This window comes from Odontesthes bonariensis, chromosome 18, assembly GCF_027942865.1.
Source record: "Odontesthes bonariensis isolate fOdoBon6 chromosome 18, fOdoBon6.hap1, whole genome shotgun sequence".
Classification (NCBI taxonomy): domain Eukaryota; kingdom Metazoa; phylum Chordata; class Actinopteri; order Atheriniformes; family Atherinopsidae; genus Odontesthes; species Odontesthes bonariensis.
In genome coordinates this window covers 13,955,619-13,979,033 of record NC_134523.1, presented here as the reverse complement: position 1 = coordinate 13,979,033, position 23,415 = coordinate 13,955,619, and the positions used below count along the sequence as shown (strand labels likewise).

Genomic DNA, 23,415 nt, shown 5'->3' with positions numbered 1-23,415 from the left:
AGGTTATACTCTTGAGTGGCCAGAAGGTGGTTACGTTTCCACTGCATGATAAACATCTGTAAGTGTCAGGGCGGCAGCTCCTACAAGGGAAACATGTTCCGTTCCGACAGTGCTTCACAAATTAAAGCCCGCTGCACAACAAGGCACGCGCGGGTTTTCATTCTTCAGTTATTTCCACACGGCTCCCACCTGAATGCAAACGACTTGCACGGCAAAAAGCAAGAACAAGAATGGTTGATTTATCTCACCGTCGGCGAGACTGAGAGAAAACAATTACATGTAGACAAGACAGAGAAAACATTTAAATATAAATGAGCAAAAAACAAGTAATTAATTTACCATACGTCACTGCCAGGGAGACAGAGATGTGATTTGATGTATACAACACAGAAAAATAAGCTAATAAGTAATTGTGATGTTTATGTGAGCCTGTTAAACATTTGCTTTATCATACCTCTACATGAAATGCTTTAAAGGGATAAATTATCATTTCCACAACATTATACAGTTAACATTACAAACATGTTTGCTATTTCATTTGAGAATTTGTGATCGAACATATAAGAAGAGTTAAGTAAATTAAATTGGGATTAAATTAATAGCTTCACAGTACCTGTGACATTTTTAAAAATACTTAGTTTCAATGCATGTAAGTATCATAACAAGAGTGAATTGATAATGGAAAAGAAAGCTAGCTTTCACTTAAAATGGAGTTGATTACGTACTGAGCTCCATCACTGACCATGAAACAAAAACACCACGCTGTATGCGGCTTTTATTTTGAAAATATGAGATTCCTGACCGGAAGTGTACGTGTTATTTAAAATCTCCTCTCTGGCTTGATGACAACAGTCAGACTCGGGGAATGTACCCTGCCTGAAGTTTTGCATTACACATTTTCTCCAACGGCTTCCTGTGAAATGGAGACCACAGTATGCACTTCTGTTGTGAAGTAATACAAACTCAAGGGAAATACAAAGGTAAGTGTTTAAAATAATCCGCTTTTAAGTCAGGACTGGATCACTTTTAGTTTATAATACTTCAGAACTTCCTCCTCTCCGAGGCTGCTCAGCAGCTAGCTTTGTTAGCTTCCAAATTTTTCTCGTTAAACTCAATTCCGGGCCGGCAGATATCCTCCTCTGATACCAAATACAGTTTTATAACCGTTTGCAGTAACTAAGGTAAAACAGGCATTTTGTTTAATGGTTGACTTGAAGGCAACAGACCACAATACTGCTGGTCAGCGGCAGCAACTACTCTCTTGGCGATTAAAGTTGGTGACTAGCTTCCTGCTACATATCTGATCTCGTAGCTCACAGGCTAACACAGGCTAGCCAGCTGGACGTTGTAAACATTGTTTCCTCCTTCTGGTGTAGAGCTTCTCGTGATAGATACATCGCCGTTTTATTATGCGGTGAGAGATCTTAATATTTTCATAACTCGTTAAACAAGTCGCTCTCTGACTTTCGTTTATGCTTTCATTTTCGGTACTTTCTTTGGTCCCTCAATGAAAGAGAGATTAGACCAAACGTTTATTTGATCCTCAATAGCCCATTTGTCAGTACAGCTACTTGAGACATTTGCGTTGAAACATGTTCGGGTTATGGTCGTATATCTGTTTGGTTTTATAAGAACTGGTTCATGGGATGTTTTCTGTCGCACGGTTTAAAGTCTAACTCTTAGTTTTGTCCATGAAATTATTTGTACGTCAGTGGATCGTCATGTTCAGTTCAATGTGCATGCATGTGATCTGCCCTGCTATTGAATACATGTACAGTGCAGTGAATGGAAATGTCCCTCTGTAGTCGCATCATATCAATGTTTTCACGATTGGAAAACACATCAGCTATGTAGCCCTTCCAAATCATGTATATTGAATTGAATTAAGCCATCCTCACATGGCCTGTCACTTTTACACAATTATTCGAGCTGTTTTAAACACGTCATGTTTCTATCACTGTTGTGATCTGTTGTGTTCCTCTGCCACGATTTAATGGCACCACATTATAAGGCCTTTAACCTCTACTATTGAAAGACTAAATTTAGCTGAGCACCTACTGACATAATCGCTATTAGCTAAGTTACTAAGTCAAACGCAGCATCACCATGGGCACATTTTGTCTTTAAGCCAAATGAAGAAGTAGAGGTCATCGGTTGGAGGGAGGCTATTTGTTGGATTCACAGCAAAAAGGTGGTGCTGATGACCACTCGTTTAAATGGAATCGAATTAACAGAATGAATAAGAAAATTAAATCAGTAATTGCAGTTAATTGTATGAGACCCAACCTTGGCTGGGGGGGTTCTGATAGTGAGTCACTTAGCTTTTTGGTTCCTCGTGATGGTTTGTATTGTTTAACTTGACCAAAATACTATAAATCTCTGGGGAATTTACTCAGAACTATACTCTTATTTCTATAACTAGGTTTGAAAAAATTGTCTGGGTAAAATTTGGGCCTTTTTGTTTGTGAAAAAAGATTCCTTTGATGCCAGCTTGATATTTTGGTATCGTATGCCGATGCTGTGCAGAGCCACCTAAAGGTATCGTGTCCCCACTCCAGATCTGGAGTGGGAGCATTTTATGTTAAAGACGAATGACACAGTTGAGTGCATTTACCGCCATGTCAGTTGTAACTAATTTATACTTGACATATTCTGCCCATTTTTCTCAACTTGACACACTTTCCAGAGGTCTCAGTCAAATGTCTGACATGCTTTGGTCAAAATATGACAGAGTGAGATTGTAACTGTTCCTTTTCTATGATTTTACAGCTCTGTTAGGTGGCGTATTCTTTTAGGACTTTGGGTGAGCAGCTCGACTCTCTGTATAAATACTTGCTATGCTGTTTGATATTCTTTTTGTGAGGTTTTATATTCAGTGTAAACATTTTATTCTCAGATATTTATATAGGACAGTGATCATCCCCCTTTTATCATTGGTGACTGACAGCCAGACAGCAGCCAGACTCACACATACGAACGAGACCCTTGAGCTTTGAATTAAAGCTCCAAGTATGCGTCGTATTTACAAGTATGTTTGCTTGTCTCGTCTCATGTTTTGGTCTGATGAACTGACGAATATCGGTGCACAAGGAACAGTCAGTTGAAACTTAAAAATGCACTGATTCCGACTCCAATTTGTTTTGTTTTTTTGCTTTCACCTATGGTGAGACCTGCCAATGCAGAGCATTGAGAATTATTTTTACAAGGCACTCATTTATTCACTAATTCTTAAACTCCTCCTGTCTTTTTTTTTTTTTTAGCTAAATGATTTTTAAACATTTTTTTCATACATGTGCATCTTTGGACTTGATTGCACAGTGAGCCTATGCACTGCTGATGAATTGTGAATAGTGGTTAGTGGGTCTCTCTGTCCTCCTCCATTGGAGCACAAATGGAACAGTGCCGTCTTCCCCCATAATGCCACCAATCTGCTTCCTTCTCCCCTGCTGTTTGGGGTGAAAAGCCTCCTTCAGAAAGGAGGACAGTGGCTGTTATGCATTCATCAGAAGACGCATAATGCAGAAGCCTGAAAGACTTTGAAAGGATTTGTCAAATGGCAGCTATTCTGCTTTAACAAGGCTTTGAATTTTACATGGGGATGAATTCATTCACAGGGGGTGGTGACTGTTGGCCTAAAAACATTTTAATCGCCTCATTTGGAAATTCTTTTCAATATGAAAAGGCACCTTATTTGTCAAAGGTAATGTGTTCCCCATCAAGGTTTGGTTCAGCAGTGTTGCAGCAGACATACATCATCAGGTTCCTCACAAAGTTTGCTGTTAACCTGCTTGGTTTATAGAGGTTTCCTGTGGTATTGCATTAACACAGACAGGTAGAAAGTTATTGCCATAACAGAGTCACAGACGGGTAGTTAATCTCTAACTCTCTGTTCAGGGTTGACCAAAAATTAGAATGCTTGAGTGGGTGACCAAGTGTCCTGTGGAACAAAATCTGGAAAGTATCGTAAAATCCTCCTTGAGAAGACGAGGAGGGATTTCAAGTGTCACCTCCTCACTTCAGCTAACATGGAGGGTGCTTCTGAGGTCATCTATCCTGTTTAAGATGGCTTGTTTTTGATCGTGGGCAGCTTTTAGAGAGAGAAAGTGTTCGTTGGAGTTCGTCTGTGCTCTCTCTGTCTCCTGGATGCAGAAGGGGCCAGGCTGGGCGATTATGGACTAGCGGTTTACATCAGGGCTGTGAATATTCAGTTTGATTCAAACTCAGTACGTGATTTGAAATTATTCTTGATTAATTTGCAAAGAAATTAGAAGCAAACCTAAAACCAGAGTGTGTAAGTCTACAAACCCAGTTCAGGCTCTGGTTTGTGTCACCATAACCATCTTACTGACCAATAAACCATACCACAAACCAAGCACAAACAGAGTAAGGACAAGACTTCATGAACTATGCAGGAGATTAAAAGTTTATCAACATCTATTGAGTTTGAAAAAATGTTCAACTTCACACTTAGGGAAATTCATTTAGATTCCTTGTCACTTAATTAAGAAATAGCAAAAGAGGTCTGAAAATTCAGAAGTTGGTGTCAATTTTTGACAGGGTGTGGACAGGGATTACATAGAAACTCAATGTGTGGCTCCAGTTGAAGCTGGAGACGCGTTTCAACGATCTGTAAAGATGTTTTTGCAAGATAGAAACATTACTGCATATTTCAGAAGCCTTCGGGAGCATGACGTGCATGCACAAGAGATAGAAAAGTAATTCTGTCAAAGGCAAGCTGGCCTTGACATGATATAACGAGCTCTTTCGGACTCGTAGAATAACTTTGTCATTTCTGTGACTCCTCCGTCCTCACCCCTGTCAGAACACCAACTTGTCTCGTAGGAAAATCGTTTGCTTATTCGTTTGTTGTCTCCGTGGCACTATTTGGAAATGAGTATCAAATTACTGTCGACATGAGAAGTTATTTTTTCAGTGTGCAGAATGTTGCCACCTTTTTAATTGTACTGACAATCCAAATGAAGCTGCTGCCTCATTACAGTGTCCCAGATGTCGCGGAAAAGTACCTTGCCCTGTTGAGTGTGAGTCATAGTGTTTTGTAAATAGTGCCGAGGGGAGCGTCACAGACATTCATTCCAGTATCGCCACTCTCTGTTGAATGTCAGATATGATTATGTTAGTTACCACGGCAATAATACACCAACTAAAAATTCATTAAGCGGCAGGGTTACTTCTGACAGAAAGCTGTCCTACACCTCATTAGTGCTGTTCAACCCAGAGTTTACTGGGTAATCTTTTTCCATTGTGTTCAGATGCATGTCCATTCGGGTAATTTTTGACAGTTTTTCAGTGTGTAAGGTAAACAAAGTTATGTAAAGCTGTCGCTTGGTCCAAAGCCATAAGAAGTGAATGCATTGTCATGATCAGGAAATCTGTCCTGAAGCTGGAATGTCACCGGAAATTAGTGTACGTGATGAACTTAGCAGAAGAATGCTTTTTTTTTAGCCCGTCATTTCCAGTCTTGGAAGTTGATCATTGTATGTTAGAGAGTAGGCATTTGCACCAAATTGGCACAAGTAACTCATATAATATTGCTAAATTTGGACTTCAGCATTGATAAACACAACAGGAAATCCTTCTTGCGCACACTTCTCTTCTGATAACCCACAAAGGCTTCACATGCAGTGGCTTAATTCGCTGTATCTCTCTGTGGGTTGAGATGGAGCAACAGGTGATGTGCGTTTCCAGAAACTTGAGTTTTGGTCAGAAATGCGATAGGCCTGAAGTGGCTTAGCTCAGGTTTTTGTCAAAAAATAGCAGAAGTGGACTGACGAGCACATAGTCCAAGTCATGACACGGGAAATGACACAGCTGGGTTGACACTATTGTGAAATTTGTCTTGACTGCAGAGGCCTTAAACAAATGTGCTCTGATCGTGGCTAATTATTAAAAAGAACTAACAAGTGTTGCATTGAATCGTGTCCTCTCTTGCATTTTGCAAGAGGAAAACGCGTTGTGTTTTCATCACTGCAGCTGACCATCATTTGGGGATCTTGAGATCCGCTAACTGGCCCACAGATGTCACCCGTCTGCTCTCTGTGCTTATGGGAAACACAAGAATTTTGGCTTTCCCTGAAAATGTCAGGGTGGTGTGAAATCAATTGCATACATGCCGATATAGTTTGCTTCCCAGAGCAAGGACACATTTATCCTCTCACTTTACAATGTGATGTCATTGTGATTAGATTTGAGGACATCACACAATCACCGGTTTTTGCTGGTGCCACATAACTGTAGAGCTCAGTTAAGCATATATTTTTTTCTTTAACTGAATGAATTGACTGTGCACTGAGAGCAGACTTATTGTTGGCTGGTTTTTAATTAGGCTGCTTTACTTCTGTTTGCCTTGGCATTAGAAAGTAGAAGAAACGGAGTGAAACAGTTTTAATGTTATCATTCACTTATCGATGGTTCATTTTGCAATGACCATGTTCCCTTTGCAGCTTAGACATTGTACTTGAAATGAAAGAAAAGTGTTTGTAACACAGGGTTTGACGTGCAAGTGTGCCGTTGCAGAGCTTTAACACAAAATGTTCATCGCACTTTGGTCATGTGCCACATTGGCTCTTTGCAAAATTACAGGCAAGGGAAACCTGGCTTTATTTTGTTTATTGCAATGCTGGAGCCAGCGTGTTCTCTGTGGTCTCAACTTCTATACTTGTTAGAACCCTTACCAACGTGGCTTCAAGTCACTTAATTTATTACTATTTTCCCCTTTCCATTTTGACACACAAATTATGGTGTGACTCCCTCATTGACCTGACATTAAATGGCCTCTCCAATAGAAAACCCTCTGGTTTATATTTTCTAGCAGTTTTCGTCATAAAACAGCATGAAGCATAATGTGATGTAAACTTTGCTATTTCCATTTTAGAGTTGACGGAGGATTGAAATCATTTATTCTGCCGCAGTGGGCTTTTTACCCCGGGCTTGTCTTAGGAACTGGGACACCGTCCCAGTGTGTGAACTTGGTTTGCATGCGATGGCACGGAGCCGCAGAGCTGGAATACGTGCACGAGTGTGTACTCGCACAAACACATGCAGTGACCTCAGCCAAATGGAAAGTCCCACTCATTCTTGTTACACTGCAGAGGCAGGATTTTCCATTTTAATTACGCCACTGGAGTGTAATTTCACATCGACTTGTGGGTTGGTTAAAATTGCTTCTGTGTCTTGTTAAAATTTCCTCTTGCTCTCACGAATTGTTGAGTTCACCCAACACGTCACCGCGCTTTGTTATAATGTGGAATTTAAGTGTTAAGGCACCATGTCAGCAAAAAGTCAGGCCTTACAGTGAAAGTTATTGTCAGAGATGCATTTTCTCCTGCTGTTCGTCCTTGACACAGTTCAGCGCTGTTATTCTTGAGGTTGGATGTGGAAATGTTACCCAAAGACCAATTTGACTGAACTTTTGTTGTCTTACATTCTTCAAATTGGGCTTTTAAACTTACAGAGCTACCAAATGACACAAATTCTTCTGTACAGGTTGACTTTTTTTGTTTCGTGTCTTTCGGCCCTTTTACACATGCCTTTCAAACTGGAGCTAATGCACCTTCTTTGCGCATTGGGAGGACGGCGAAGCCGCTCCGCTCCTGATGCACCCGTGAGCCGGCAAGGAAAGTTGTAACAGAGGCAAAACAGGCCGAGTATGTTAGGGAAACCTGGCATTGCTGAACACGCCGCTCTGACCAGCTGTGCTGTTGTCACTCAACTGATTTGGCGATATAGGTTTGATGCGTGTTAGCACACACTAATTCTGAACTGAGCCCCATCTCTCTGGCAGGTGTGAATTGCCAAGGAGAAAAAGGGATGGGTTACAGAGAATATCTTGTTTTGGAGCGACAGGCTGCTCATGATTAAAGATACTTCATTTTACTGTCTTTCAGCAGTCTATAGCCCCTTTCACACTGCGACCCGCTACCTTAGCGGGTCCAAATTGCACCTTCGACCCGCGTCGAGCAATGTGAACGCTTGGCGTGTCAGGGTGACCCGTGTCGCCTGAAGACGAGTTCAGGGGGCGTTGCCTAGTGGCAGAGCGTCACACGAAACACATTAAATGCTGGCCGGGCGTGTACAATGACGTAGGCACAAGCCATGCGTCGGAGGTAGGGTTAAATACACCTGTCTGCATCAAATTTTTCAAACAAACGATGGCGGGACACCTTGAGATATCGTTTATGCAATTATATATGCAGTTCATGGAGATGTTACTTTACGGTGTGTGGATGGTTACAACGTGGAATGCCGCCGATGAACATATGCGGAGAATACGGGAGCACTAACCTCCAAATTGAGGAAATCCAGCTAAAATTTGAAGCAGAAGAACGCGAAAACCGTCCCCAAAATGTGGCGGTAAATAACGTCCTCTGCTCGGAGGCTGAGGAGCTCGCGGACCTCCTTGTCTCCCCAGTTGGCCATATTAAAAAATGTCTCGAACTTGATGTAGGCTAAAACAGAGTGAAACTTGTCCTCACCTGTCGCTGTTGTTCTGAATCAGCTGTCCATTCTGTCTTTTAAACTCCTCACGTCACGCCACGCCCACGTCCGACCCGCGTCGATTGCGTTCACATCAAACTCGGCTCGGCAAAAAGACTAGGGTCCGACGCGGGTCGAAAGGCGAGTCGAGTTGACCTGGCAGCACGGGTCGGCAGTGTGAACGCAACAGCGGACACGCTAAATTCGCGAATTAAACGCGGGTTATTCGGCAGTGTGAAAGGGGCTAGTTATAGCCTGTAGGCTATTCAGGAGCGGGGCCAAGTAAAACATTCTTGAAGCATGAATATTAATTTTTGTTGCAATGTCGTGACGTTAGTCAGACAAGTACACACAGTTTCAGCCATAACAACAATGCTACAAAAATTGGCATAATCATTTCTTTTGGTGTTTTCCTTATTCCACAAATATCCACATATCCACAAATTTTCATTTCGGTGCACCCCTAATAACATTAGATACATTTAAGAGATGAAATCAACCCAATCTGCTGGACTGTCAGAGGTGTAGTAGTGTAGAAGTGGACTGAAACAAATACATCCCACGCTAACACAAGCACATGGAGAACAATGAAATCTTAACATTCTCAGAAAGGGAGCAAAATTGCAAATTATTTGCACTTGATGAGTTTCGGCAGATTTAAAACCATAAGTTGATTACTACAAATCTCTAAAGTTGAATACTGTCATTTAATGTCACAGGACTGTAACAGGTGACGTATACGCCTATTTGTCATAAGTTCAATGGGGATATTTTATAGTCAGGCAGAAGCTGTAAAATTTCATCCAACTTGGGATGTTTCAGGAAGTGAGTATCGGTAATTGCAAAAGACGATGTTTCCAGTACTGTCAGTCATTAACTAACAATAAATCCTCCTTTATAAGGTGCTGCCTTCTTTGTGGGGATTTATTTTCTCTTGGCATTGAGTTTGACAGCAACTTCTAATGTAGATCCTTCACATTTTTCATTAAACCGTTTTCTGAAGTTGTTTTAAGACACTTAACTCATTGACTGCCAGCCATTTTCAGTACAGAGAAACCCACACTGCCAAGTGTTTTACAGTATTTTGACTGATTTTCCAAGACCCACAGAAAAGTGTGTCTTATGACTATGTACACACCGAAATTACCAAAAGAAAGAGTAGACTCTCCTCTTTCATCAGGAAAAAAAAGTTGGTTTCTACCATTTTCAGTCCTTTAGTAATAGACAGTAGATTCTCTGTTTAGTGTTTACAAGCCTAAGATTTAGTGACAAACTCCGCTAGATTGTCCCCCAGCCCGCTCCGTTTAAAAAACGCAATTGACGTCTATAGACGTCTTTGGCAGTCAGCGTTTTTTTTAAATTGACGACAATAGACGTCAATGGCACCGAAAGAGTTAAAGGTATAGAAGCCAGTTTACATTGGAAACGATGAAATGAAAACAGAGCAACCTTCTTAGTCACGTCTGTGCGCTGAACACTCCACCCACAGCAAATAGTTAAATTGAACTTATTTCAAGACAGGTGGTGCAGTGAATGGCGAGGTCTTTCCTGCAGACAGCTGCCACTGTTGCACATCGATGTTGGATATCAAATAGGCCTGTTGAGATAGGCCGCTTACGTGCGACATCTGAAGTTCCTCAAATGTGCGTGTGAAGGAATTCTGACGTGAATTTAAGAAATATTTTTGTTGCTCAACGGGGTAAAAAGTGCTGCTGAGCAGCATTAAAAAGGCAACGATAGATGGAGGAACACATCTCTGAATGTGGTCAGACTTGGATGCATTCGTGCCTTTTTGCTTTGAGAACTGTACTTGCTGTTTAGTTCAAGTGTTGCATAGTGACAGTCCAATGTATGATAGTATTTGACATTGATGTCTCTGATAAGCACGAGGAAGTAGAGTCAGCATTTCAATGCTGTCATGGTACCTCACTGAATGTGGCTTGCCATTTTCACTACTCCTCCAGCAGTAAAATAAGCAGTAAAAGCTGATTTCTGCTTACATGTTTTCATGAGGGTAGAAAAACCGCAGCCAGTCAGACTGTGGTTTGCAGGATTGGGTTTGCAGGATCGCTGCCTCAGTTGGGATTTGCAGTGGCTTGTTCATCACCTTTTGGCTCCCTGTGGAATTTCCCTGAAATTAGTCCCAAATGATAAACACGCACACAAATACAAGTTTGAAGCATACAGCTGCTGCCATAATCTACTATAAGCTACTATAGCGCTGTTCAGGGCGTGTCATAGCCAGTGAGGGCAAGCTTGCACTGCGTAACACGGTTGTTTGGAAGAGCAGGTACATTGTGTTGGAACTAAATAAGGAGCCAGCGTGGTGAGTCAAAATCGCAGCATGCTCCAAGTATATGCAATTCTAAAATAACAGAATGTGCACAGTCATCAACTGCAGTAAAAAGATTCTCTACTAAAGCACCATTGGATTTCGAGGTAACATTTCTGGTTTTGCAGTATATGCTGTGTGTTGTCAGGTGAGGTGACCTCAGTAAATCTACGGACTTGATCTGTTAGAGTGCAGGGGTTTACAGTTAAAGGATCTTAAGCCTCTTTTACATATGTGTTTTGTAGCTGCCACGGATGCACCTTGGTAGCACAACGTGTCATGTGTACAGAGGGTGGGGGGGGTTGTGTCAAAGTTGATCCGCCACTGAAGCACTTCTGAGCCAGCAAGGGAGGTAGTAACAGAGTCAAATCCATCCCGCCTCATGTGAGCTTACACACATCAAGCCGGTATTGTGGAACTCACCAATCTAATCTGCTGTGCTGTCGTCATTCAGCTGATTCCATGATGCCAGCTTGATGTGTATAAGGACACGTTGATGTGCTGATCTCCTCTGTTTATCATGTAGATTATAAGGAGAGACAGCAGAGGGTTAATGAAGGTGTCTTTTTTGCGATATAAACCGATGTGTATATGAGGCTTTTGTCTTTGACTGGTTGTAAGCTTTCACAGGAATCTGGTTGTTACTGTTGTCAAAATGGTAGCAGAGCAGCACAGAATTAAGAGGCCACTGTTGAAGTTTGGGATTGAGTCTCTTTGGGGGGAAAAAAAAAAGGTGCTTCCAGTTTCTTTGTTCTACTTCTACTTCTTCTGTCTTAAGAAGTCAGTCTGAAGCAGAAAGGTTTATCCAGAACATTTAAATTAATTCAAAGGGATGCCTTGATAAAATTGGACGCTCATGTAGAATCACGACCACTAACTCTTGTTGCTTCAAGGTCTCTTTATGTGTTTGGTATCAGTGTGAGCAAAACAGAGGGTTGAGAAACCACTTCTACTTTCACAGTTCATGACTGTGTTCATGACATGGCCTAATTTGTAGGCTAGGCTAGGTGCGGCAGCTCTAGAGACACGTTGACACAGCTGTGGCCACATCTGAGATCTATAGCAGAAACACAGGATTTTGTCTTGTTTTGCCAACACTTGACTAATACACACTCTATGGAGAGCATGCAGTTGGACACACTCAGCTGCACAAAGGAAACGCCTGAAGAAATGCCTCAGGTCTGCCAGAAATATCTTTAACTGTTAAATGGACCACAAAGGTCCGAGATGTGCTTCATTATGTTTATGTTTATCATGTTTTCAATATTGTCATGTCTTTTTGATCACATCTCCAGCCGACGGGTTTTTCTGCCTCCTGTATATACCTCCAAATGATTCTGTTTTTGCAGCAGTACATTTGAAGTAAATGTTCTGGTGTGGGATAGCACCTGATCCTCCTTCTCTCTCTCTTTTCCTCAGGTTCTCGTCCTACAACAAAACCTCTGCATCTCAGGTCAACAGAACCCCTCAACCATTGTGATCTAAACCCGGGACAGACCACATCGCCGACTTACAGATCTCCTTTGCCAAGTTCCTTCCACCATGTCCTAACTGGCAGTAAACCAGCTGCCTTTCTTGACCGTCTCTTGACCCTAACTTCCTCTATCCAACGTCCTTTCCCCTTTTCCTATCCCCTATCTCCTCTCCTGATGTGTTGATTTCTGGTCGTGGCACCAGTGGCGCCCCTTCTGGCGTTATGAGCAACCTGCATCAGCAGCATCATGGCAACACAGGCTCAGAGCGAGACCTTCACTCTGTTGCCTCCTCTGTTAGCCTTCCCTCAGTTAGAAAGACTCCCAAGAAGCGCCGTCTGTCCCTTCACTCACTCTTTGGGCGACGGCGTAGGCCTGATCGCGACCCCAAATGTAAGTCTAGGACTCTGCAGCCTGGAGCCGGAGTGGACGGCGTTGTCAGCATTGAAAGTGTGCAGCCAGAGCCTAGCAATGATAAAACTTCAACCCAGTCTCAATCGGACATAGCATTGACCTCATCGATGCCGGGGTCGTCATCAGAGACGCTGGAGTGCCCTCTGTGCCTGCTCCGCCACACACGAGAGCGCTTCCCAGACATCATGACTTGTCACCACCGCTCCTGTGCAGACTGCCTGCGTCAGTATCTGCGCATCGAGATCTCGGAGTCCCGTGTCAACATCAGCTGCCCCGAGTGCTCAGAGCGCTTCAACCCCCATGACATCCAAATGATCCTAGGAGACCGAGCCCTCATGGAGAAGTATGAGGAGTTCATGCTGAGGAGGTGGCTGGTGGCTGAACCGGACTGCCGCTGGTGTCCTGCACCTGACTGCGGGTAAGAACAGGAGCAGAGGGATTAGATTGCCTCCTCAGTGAATAACATACTGTATTAGCACAGCACATCCTTACCTAACATTTGGGATGAAAGTGATATGCTTTAAAAATGCTTTTCGTCTCCAATCAACAGATTTTACATTTAAATTAAAGGTCAGAAAGGAATTTAAATATGCTTTATATCTTTACCTTTTTCAACACTGATGGAAACAAAATTAATTGGCCTGTTTTAGCCAGTTTGCAACGTGTCAGGCTTGTGAGATTAATGCCCTCAATAGTACAACCACATTTATGTCAAAAGTCTAGATTACAGTTATCCAATATGTGCTTAAAGCTCTGCCTCTCTGATTAAATAAAGCAATACACAAGCTCAAAATAACACGGTGAAGAACTACATCAAGGAGACTTCTAGGCTGTAATCTGGCACTGAGAAGTTTATTCCAGCTTCTCCACTGATGTCTGAGATAAAAATAACTCTGTTGCTGTAATAGACCTGTTTCATTTTGTCATCCTAATGACTCAGCCAAAAAAAGATGTGAGCGGTAAGTGTGTAATCATGCCATTGTTATCTGACTGTACCACTGCCTGAATGGGCGTTGACAGTGAAAATGTGGCCCAGGACCAACATGACTAATATAAAGACTGTAATGAAATAAAAATAAAAGCCATATATACGCTATGGTGCATTTAAACTAAGCTAATCGGGCCGTTCATCGCTCATAATAATGTACAGAATATTTATTTATTATGATGGTGGACACGATTAGAAATGAATTAAAATAGTATTTGTTAGTTACATTAATCCTCATTACTTACTGTTTTATAATTAAACACTGCCCAACAGTTTTTTCTTTTCACATGGTAGTTACAGTGCAGAGTTAAGGTCAGTTCAGGGTTTTTCTCTGTTCGCAGCTCGTAAGGATTCAACAGTTTGCTCACAGGGGCCCGAGCTGTGACCGACACTGTGTTCTCCCTGCTCATTCATTCACCTGGCTTCACCTATTACACAACACACCTTCTGGCCACAAGTACCTCTGCACACGCAACAAGCTTGGGCTGCTCATCTAGAGTTGCAGCATTCTGTAGGTTTTGGGATTTACATGTTCGGTGATATTTTTAGGTGCCGTCTGGATTCGTTTTAAAGAACAGTATTTATGTATCCATGCAGTTTTGGGCCAGCTGGTTCACAGCTTTGTATCCATAGCCCCGTAGAATGAAAACACAGTATTGGTTTTACCCTTCACTCTCTCGTAGCTTTGTTGCATCAACATTGCTGACCCTTGTCTGTTGGAATAATGGCCCTTTCATGAGATTGTTGCAGCTCCTCTTGCTCTCAACCTCCAAATAGCTCAGCTTTGGCTCAGTGCCACACTCTCCACTGGTTAATTCTCTCTCTCTCTCTCTCTCTCTCTCTCTCTCTCTCTCTCTCTCTCAATATCTATCTCTATCTATCAATCAATGGATTAGAGTAAACCTGACTGACACTTAGATTTGATGTCTCTACGTCTCTATCTTAGCTCTTTATGTTAGCACATCTAGTCGTTGTGTGATTAACACTTGAGTTTTTGTTGGGTAGAAATTCAGGCGTTAAAAGAAAATCCAGGACTTTTCAATCGGGGCCTTATTTCCCTTATATCTGGGTGTGAAATATCATTAGGCATTGAATGAGAACCCGTGACCGACGACCTCTGAACAGCTTCAAAATGATATAACAGGGATGATGTCCTCTGCAAAGTAAAAGTGCCTTGTTTTTGCATCTGACAAACTCTTTCACATTATTGTCTGATAACATGAAACCTTCATGGTGCCAAAAGAAGTCTTTACATCCATTGGACACAACTACCAACCCATTCCCCCCTAAAGGTTTCTGTAAAAGCTTCGCAAAGTGTGGCTCACCATTTTGTTTGTCTCTCTCTCTCACGTAAACACTGTTTCTCATGCAACAACTCACCATAATAGTCTTAGCCTGCAAACACAGCACTTGTACTTTGGCGTACATGACTGCCCGTGTTATCGTTGTACCTGCTCGCTGGTTTAGCATCGAGTTCTCACTTGCACCTCAGTATTTAACATGTAAACATAAGGACAAATTGGACAGGATTTAAGTTGTTCCTCATATGTGTGTGTGGGAAGACACAGGGTGGTGATGATGCCAAAAGGTCCATCTGGAAATCTTCCATATGCTTTTCAGCTTTCACACAATATGCCATCAGTTTGCCTCACTAAGGTGTTAGTGGAGACTGTCTGGAAACTGTCTAGACTGACTTTCTTTTATCCTTTTAAAGACATATAACACTGATGTGCTGTGGAATATGTGAGGTATGAAGGTCAGTAGAGTAAAAATGCTGTTTTTTTTTTTTTTTACTTCCTCCTGAAATGGAGGAAACTGTGACCATGAGAAAAGCCATGGGGAAATTCTGGGAAAATTTCTTATTGTGGTTATGCAAATTATGCCTTTTGAAATATATTCTAAACTTATTATTAACTTATCTAAACTTGCTGTTTTTATCAAATGTAGCTTGGTAAAGTGGTGTGGAGTAACCTTAACAAATGGCTTTACCCCTACCCTTTTTATCTTATTGCATTGTAGTTTAGCTTTTCTCTCACTGAAATGTCCATTCTGCATGAGTCACTGGGAACTTCTCCTCCATTTTGCTTTGTAAATGTACTCCCTGTTGCATCTCTGGTATCAGCTTATGCTGTTGGATTTAATTCTCAGTCGAGATCTTGGTTGAAATGATGTAAGCATACAGCTGTGTATATCGGTCAACAGCAGCTGATGCCGCAACGTCTGCTTGCTTAGCTTGAATATCTTCCTGCGAATTTGTGCAAACTGAATAAACGGCTCGTCTTTGACTCTGCAGAGTTACAGCCGTAAATGTTGGGTGTGATTCCACTGTTACTGTTTACTTACTGTTCCAGTAAGTCAGATGAGGGTTCGACGCAGGCTGCTGGATCTCACACGGAGCCTTTGTGCTGTATGCATTTGCCACTGAAGTTGTTACACATTGTCCAATTTGTACATCAGATTGTTTGTTTGATAGCCGCGATGTGAAAAGCTGAATGGCTTCAACAGTCTCAGTATTTAGCGTATCAGTTCTTTTCAGCACAAAAGTTGTCAATGTCTTAAAAACAAGAAGGTTTGTGAGTAGGCAAGCAACAAGGAAAAGTTGCTGCTGTTCATATTTTACTGTCAGAGACTTTTGTTGGGATTTAATGGGATGTTTTTTGTTTTTTTTTCAAAGTGTAAGTTTTTCCTTTTTATTAGATTTGCATGTTTATAACAAAACAGTTGGACTTTGCCTTCATTTCTTAAGAACAGCCAACAACCAATAGAGTCGTGTAATGATTGATGAGGGACATGATGATGACATGCGGCCATTCAGATTTAATCAAACCTGTGTTGTACTGTTGTTACACTGTTCATAAAGCGGGAGGGTTTGAGGAAGTTTGTTCTGTATATATTTCTATGTACATTAGAATTTTCCCTCAGTTCAATTGCTTTCATTTGGTTCTTCTGCATTTTGCCTGTTCTTGCCAGTTCAGCCCTGCTGACCCCTAGTGTTGTGCTAAACTACTACATCCACACTTTCTTGTGACCAACAGTCACGTCTGTGTTTTTCTTCTCGTAGTTATGCCGTCATTGCGTTCGGCTGCGCCAGCTGCCCAAAGATTACCTGTGAACGTGAGGGCTGTGGGACAGAGTTCTGCTACCACTGCAAACAGCTGTGGCACCCCAACCAGACATGTGACACAGCACGTCAGCAAAGGGCCCAGAACCTCCGGCTGAGGAGTTTCAGGTCGTCGTCCCTCAGCTACAGCCAAGAGAGTGGAGCGGCAGGTAACATTGAGATGGATATTTGTACACACGTGACCTGTTCTTTCCTATTATTAACCTCAGCACACCATGCGCAGATGGATCCACTTCATATTCTATCGATTTTTGACAGATTTTGGAATGAGCATGTTTTTCCCTTCGACTCACTCAAGGTGATGACATCAAGCCATGCCCTCGCTGCTCCGCTTACATCATCAAGATGAATGATGGAAGCTGTAATCACATGACCTGCGCTGTGTGCGGCTGTGAGTTTTGCTGGCTCTGCATGAAGGAGATTTCTGACCTGCACTATTTAAGGTGAGACAAACACACAGCTGAGTGGGTGGATACTCTGCATTTTATCCTGTTTTTAAGCTTTATCTTTATGTTTCCAGCAGTTTTTACTTTTCAGCTCAGTATCCCAGTAGTCGGTGCTCTGTCGATGGAATTTGTTCTCCTTCTCAAGTATCTCTGAGGTGTTAGTTCTTTAATCTAAATGCTCAGTATTGTTACTCTTCAATCAAAAAGCTCATTTTATTCATCCCAGTTCACATGAAAGTCTTTATAAAATGAAAGCATTATTCTAGACAGGTGCCTTTGCAACATTTTTTAAATTATCTCCGTCTACACCAGCAAGCCTGAGAATGTTTTACCACAGCAACAATGGTATTGTGCCAGTATAAATGAGAAGGCAGAGGGTTAGCTGCCTAATGGCAACAGACACAAGACTGAGGCATATTGATTCGGGGATGGAGCTGTTTTCACTGATATGAACCATGAGTCAGATAGCAAATTTGGATCTTTGCACTGTCGCTTCCAAACACCCCCGAGCTTTGCTCTTTACACATCCATAGTCCAACCTGAGTTTTAGAATATCTTAATCCTACAAGGATTTTAGCAAAATACCTATTTTTAGTGACCTTAAAAGCCAAAATACTTTAAGAATCAATTAAATTAATTGATTAAAGACATCGCAACACGTTTTTTTTCGTCAGCTTAGTTTTTGTAACAGTAATACACACACGTGTTGCTTTTTTGTCTGAGCCCATACTGACTATTTCATCTCTCCTGCCTTCTCAGTCCGTCAGGCTGCACCTTCTGGGGGAAGAAGCCCTGGAGCAGGAAGAAGAAGATTCTGTGGCAGCTCGGCACGTTGGTGGGTGCGCCCGTGGGTATCGCACTCATTGCTGGCATCGCCATCCCAGCAATGATCATTGGCATCCCAGTCTATGTGGGCAGAAAGGTGAGTGCTTTCATCGGGCAACTGAGGATTGTTCATTATCAGCAAGAGATTGAGAAGTAGGTTAAAGATGTAATGACACTTACTCGTGTACAGAAGTTATGGTGTGTTAAAACCACCATGTTTTAGCAGCACTTTACCCAGTAATCTGTGTTTCACAATAATAATAAAAAAACTGCACAGTCATTAACTACAGTTAATACAAGATCAAGATTGTCATTTTTGAAGCATTGGGAGTACCTTTTTATAAACATGTGAGTAAAATAAGTTTCTGTTGTCAGTGACGGACAACACTGTAGTCTCAGAATCTCTCGAGTGAAATGTGCTTTAAAATTGTTTCCCATCAGATTCATAATCGCTATGAAGGCAAGGACATCTCAAAACATAAGAGGAACTTGGTGATAGCTGGTGGTGTGACGCTGTCTGTGATTGTGTCACCTGTGGTTGCTGCAGTTACTGTCGGTAAGGTCTGCCTTGGCTGCGTCATATGTTACGTGACAAGAATTGAAATATTTCAAGGTTTTCCAGTAATATATTTTTACACAACTGTACCAGTAGTTATAGATATGATATTTTTGCTTCTGTTCTTCCTGTATCTTTACTTTGAATTATCTGGTAAAAAAAAAAAAAAAAAAAGGATTGTATTAATCTTACCCATCTCTTGTGTTGTGTAGGTATTGGTGTTCCCATCATGCTCGCTTACGTCTATGGAGTCGTCCCAATCTCCCTGTGCCGGAGCGGAGGTTGTGGAGTGTCAGCTGGCAACGGCAAAGGGGTGCGAATCGAGTTTGATGATGAAAATGAAAACATAGGAAGTGGAGCTGCGGCCACAGGTGAGAATCGCTTTATAAAAAATAAAAAATAAAATAAAGGTAATGGGATAGATTTCCACCAGATAAGATACTTAAAACTGGTGGAACAACAAGCCGAAAGAGTTCAGGAGACACCGTTTAAGAGAAACTGCGATATTAAGAGAAAATATGAGATAAGTCTAACCCATCTTTGGCTAAATTGGAAACACCGAGTTACACAAGCTGTTTTGTACTGTGTTTACACTCCCGCATTATTTTCATGCCAGCATGTTTGATATGAGGAAGTGCACCTCACCTTTATTTTTACATGCTGTTAATTGTTCATGAAGTTCTGCAAAGGTTCATGGCAGACAAGGACAATTATTTACTCTGTGTGTGTGTGTGTGTGTGTGTGTGTGTGTGTGTGTGTGTGTGTGTGTGTGTGTGTGTGTGTGTGTGTGATGGTGTGAAATGACTCCCTGGAGATATTGAGGAAGGGAGACAGATTGCTTTTCTCACACCTTCTGAAAACAGAGAAAAATAATTAATAATCCTAATGAGAGCAGAGACTTTGACCTCTCTGGGAACATAAGGTGTGAGACGTCAGGGTATTCCCTCTTTATCTTTTTGACTCGGTTTCCTCTCTCGCTGCAGAGGGTCTTACCTGATACTTTTGGGTATTCATGGAACTATGTTCAGAATCTTTATCTTTTGTAGACTCACTTTGTCAGTAGAAACCCTCATTTAGATTAAATGGCTTTCCCTGTACCCATTTTCATTGCCAGATACTACCTCAGTGGCGGAGACGCGGCTCAACAATCCAAGCCTCGGAGACGGAGCGAGCGTTGGGGGTCTGACGGGCCTGAGCCTCAGTGTCAGTGGGAGTCACATGGAGCACTGTGGGGTGAGCTCTGCTCAGCGTGACAACATGAGCGACAATGCCAGCACCACGGCCCTCGCTGGGACGAGTATCACTGGCAGCCTGTCCGGCAGCTGCTACAACCGGTGAGTGGCCTCCGCATTCTTAGAAACGTTAATGTTTTATGGCCAAAATGCAGTTTGGAGAGACCAAAAAACATGTTATTCATGTGTGGTTGTTTTTCCCAGGATGGAAGTGCAGGCTGACGTCCAGAAGGAACGCTGCAGTCTGAGTGGGGAGTCAGCCACCGTCAGTCTGGGGACAATTAGTGACAATGCGAGCACAAAAGCCATGGCAGGCTCCATCCTAAATGCCTACATGCCTCTAGAAAGGTTAGAAGTCAATAGCAGATTAAACTTGTTTTCAGACTCATAAGAGTATTTTTAAATAAGGGCAAGGAGGAAGATTATAATTCAGGATTATGGTTTAATAAGTGATCAAGAACTGGAAACTTAATACAAATGCTTTTAGAACACATAGATGCTCAGAGGAAAAGGTCTAACATTGACTTATTTTGCTTTTGATGAGTGATATGAATATTTATTTAGTGATATTATTTTGCAGAGACAATAGCCTGGAGGTGCCAGCAGACATGGAGTCCAAACAGGACAAAATGAGACACGGCAGTGCCAGCAGCAGCATGGATGAAGCGAGCTGCAGCAGCAGCACCACCGGTGTCAAAGGAGCCAGCAGTGGCATGTGCTCGTGTCCTTCCACCTGCTGCCCCTCGTCCCCTTGGTCTAAGGACCTTTCCACTTCAAGAGGTAAAAAGTGTAAAAGTAAGCTTAGGAAAAGAGCTGGCAGCAGCAAAGGAGAAACTAAAATAAACGAAACGCAAGGGGACATGGATGCTCAGTTTGTGGAGCAGCGCAGCACTAACTCTTCTGAGTTTGATTCTCCATCCCTGAGTGGCAGCCTCCCGTCTATGGCCGACTCGCACTGTAGCCACTTCTCATCAGAGCTCAGCTGCTCAGACCCTGAAACCTCAAAGCCAGCACACACGCCCTGCTCTCCCCCAGTGGACCCCCATATACAACATCCCACCATTACACCCATGCCTGAAGTGGAGCATGACCGCCTTGAGCAGTTCCCACCTCAGAGTAGCCACGCAGCCATGACTCACCGCCTGCTGTCGTCATCCCCGCCTGCTTCCCCGAGCGAGGGAAGCAGAGGAATGTTTCTGTACATCAGTGAGGAAAGTGTCGATGAGGCCGCGGACACAAGGCGAGAGAAGGACGTGAAAGAGACCACCAGAAACACTGCTGCACAGCCTGTTTGCCAGACGAGGAAGCACTGTATACAAACCGACATCTGAGGAAAGCCTTCACTCCTCCTGCTGTGTTACCACTGAAAGCTCAGTGAGCCTTATCACCTCATTTCAACCTCCTATGCAGCTTGTGAAGTTGATGGTCAGGGGCACAGATAAACATTTAAACTATTATGGCCTGAATGTTAGTCTTCACAGTCAGAGATGGTTGAGGTGGAAGTTGGTGAGGGTATAGAGGTATACAGGAGCACAGTTGGGTCAAAGATCATTTGGATCTTTGGTCTTGTGAAGGATTTGACGTTTCAGTCAGTTAATAAAGCATCAGCTCATGCAACAAGGCTTGTGGCAAGTTGAATTGAATGTAAATTGACAGATGTAAAGCTGGTTATCAGCTGTGGATCTGATGATCTGTCAAGTTTAGACAGTTCTCCTTTATACAGCCATTTAATTCCCCAAATCCCAAACCAAACCAGTTCTTAACAATTTTCCTCATGCTTAACAAAAAAGAAAAAACAGACCTGATCAAGCTGGTTTGGAGCAAGTTAACTAAGCTGCTATATTAAAACCTGAACCTTTTACCCCTTTCACACATCTGCAAATACTTGGTTTTCGTCTGATTCTGAGCGAATCGGAATGATTCGTCCTCACTGTGGTTAGTCTTTGATTTGTTTGTTAGACTTGTTGGAATGTGCGTCGTGTATAAGAGAGGGACCAGTTTATACAGTAGCAGGATTTATTTTTGACATAATCAGACGTCGTTATGGTTGTGTTTGTGTAATGTTCGACTCCTGTTTTCTTTTTCCGTGTCTGCTTATTTTTATTTTCCATTTTGGGAAAGTTGGTTTAAATGTTGAAGCCCCGTGTTGGGTCCAACCGTTGTAGCATACTTTGATGGAAACTACATCGAGAAATACTCAAAGTGTAGCCCTTCGTCCTCCTTTTAATATTTCAGATTTAAGCCAGCCACCTTGATGTGCACTGTGAAAGAGTACGTTACTCACCTCTTATTCATTTATTAGACGTGAATGAGGGAAAAAAAGGGAATTTAAACGTATTCCATTAAGTACAGTTGCAAAAAAACAGCCCAGGCTTCATATTATAAACATAAAGATGATTTTAAAAAGCAGTTAATGAGTTTGCAATAATTGAAAAAAACGAAAAGCTTTCAAATACCTATACAATATAAGCATATGTGTGCAGTCTGGAAACACATCAGCTTTATGTAAACATATGTTTGTTGTGCAATGAGAAGCTCCTTTTTGCATCCGAGCTCATTCATCTTACTCAATAATGTACAGCAACGATGTTCAGTGGATGATTCTCACCAGTTATTCCCCCCCCCCCTTTTTTTTTTTTTTTTTTTTTAAAGAGCTTCAGGGTGTATTTTAACAACAATCCTGTGTCTTAAATCCTTGCAAATGATTGATGCAGATGATTTTATATTTGTTGAACCTACAGTGCCTTTTTTGGGAAACTTCCTGTGTATAGTGTTGTTTATTATGATTTCTTCATTCTGTGTCTCTTTTATGATAAACATTTAAAAAAAAAAACATAAAAGGTTTAATTACGTTCGCCTCAGAAAACGCTACAAATAGAGGAGATACCCTGATAACAACTGCTTTCCCCAGTCACATTATAGATGGATTAGCTGACCAAAGACTCCTCTCAGGCCACTGCTGTCGACACTCGACTGTTCGCAGATCCGACAGTACCGGAACAATTTTGTTGTTCACAAAGTCACAAACAACATTTGACAAAACCAAAACTTTTGTTTGATTCCCAAAATGCCCCCCCTCAAAGTATCCAAAGTCTAAAGAGTTTAGGTGCAGGGTAACCAGCACATGTTGGCAATAAAATCTCTTCTATCCAAAGCAGTCAGGATCAGGAGTGTCAGACTGTTGCGACTCTGAGGCTTGACCACAGATTGCTCTGCTGTGACGTCGACTGGCTGAGCTCAGCATGCTGTCATGGAGAAGAGAACTTCTCTCACAACTGTGTTGTCACCTCAGAAGCCTCCAGCTGAGGATATTTCCACTTTTCTTTTTTTTCTTTTTTATGTACCCTTTGTTGAAACCTGCCTGTTTAAGTCTTTCGTGTTATTATTTGAAGACTATTAGTGCCAGGTCTGTTTTCTAATTTGATCAAAAGAGGCATATGCTATTTGAAAACATATATTTCCTAATCAGCTGCTTCAGTATGTGCATGTAAGTGCATATCCTTAAACAAATAAAATTCTCAATCAAGCCCCTTGTG

The 23,415-nt window shown here is 42.0% G+C and overlaps 1 protein-coding gene across 1 annotated transcript; it reads left to right on the top strand.

Moving 5' to 3' along the window:
- The first annotated feature begins 850 nt into the window (after positions 1-850).
- Positions 851-23,406, top strand: rnf19a (ring finger protein 19A, RBR E3 ubiquitin protein ligase). The gene is made up of 10 exons (XM_075450396.1): positions 851-980; positions 12,245-13,129; positions 16,761-16,969; positions 17,119-17,263; positions 18,026-18,188; positions 18,533-18,647; positions 18,860-19,018; positions 19,762-19,981; positions 20,084-20,227; positions 20,460-23,406. The coding sequence occupies exons 2-10, from the start codon at positions 12,522-12,524 to the stop codon at positions 21,208-21,210; spliced, it is 2,514 nt and encodes an 837-aa protein (XP_075306511.1). The 5' UTR covers positions 851-980; positions 12,245-12,521; the 3' UTR covers positions 21,211-23,406.
- The last annotated feature ends 9 nt before the right edge of the window (positions 23,407-23,415 follow it).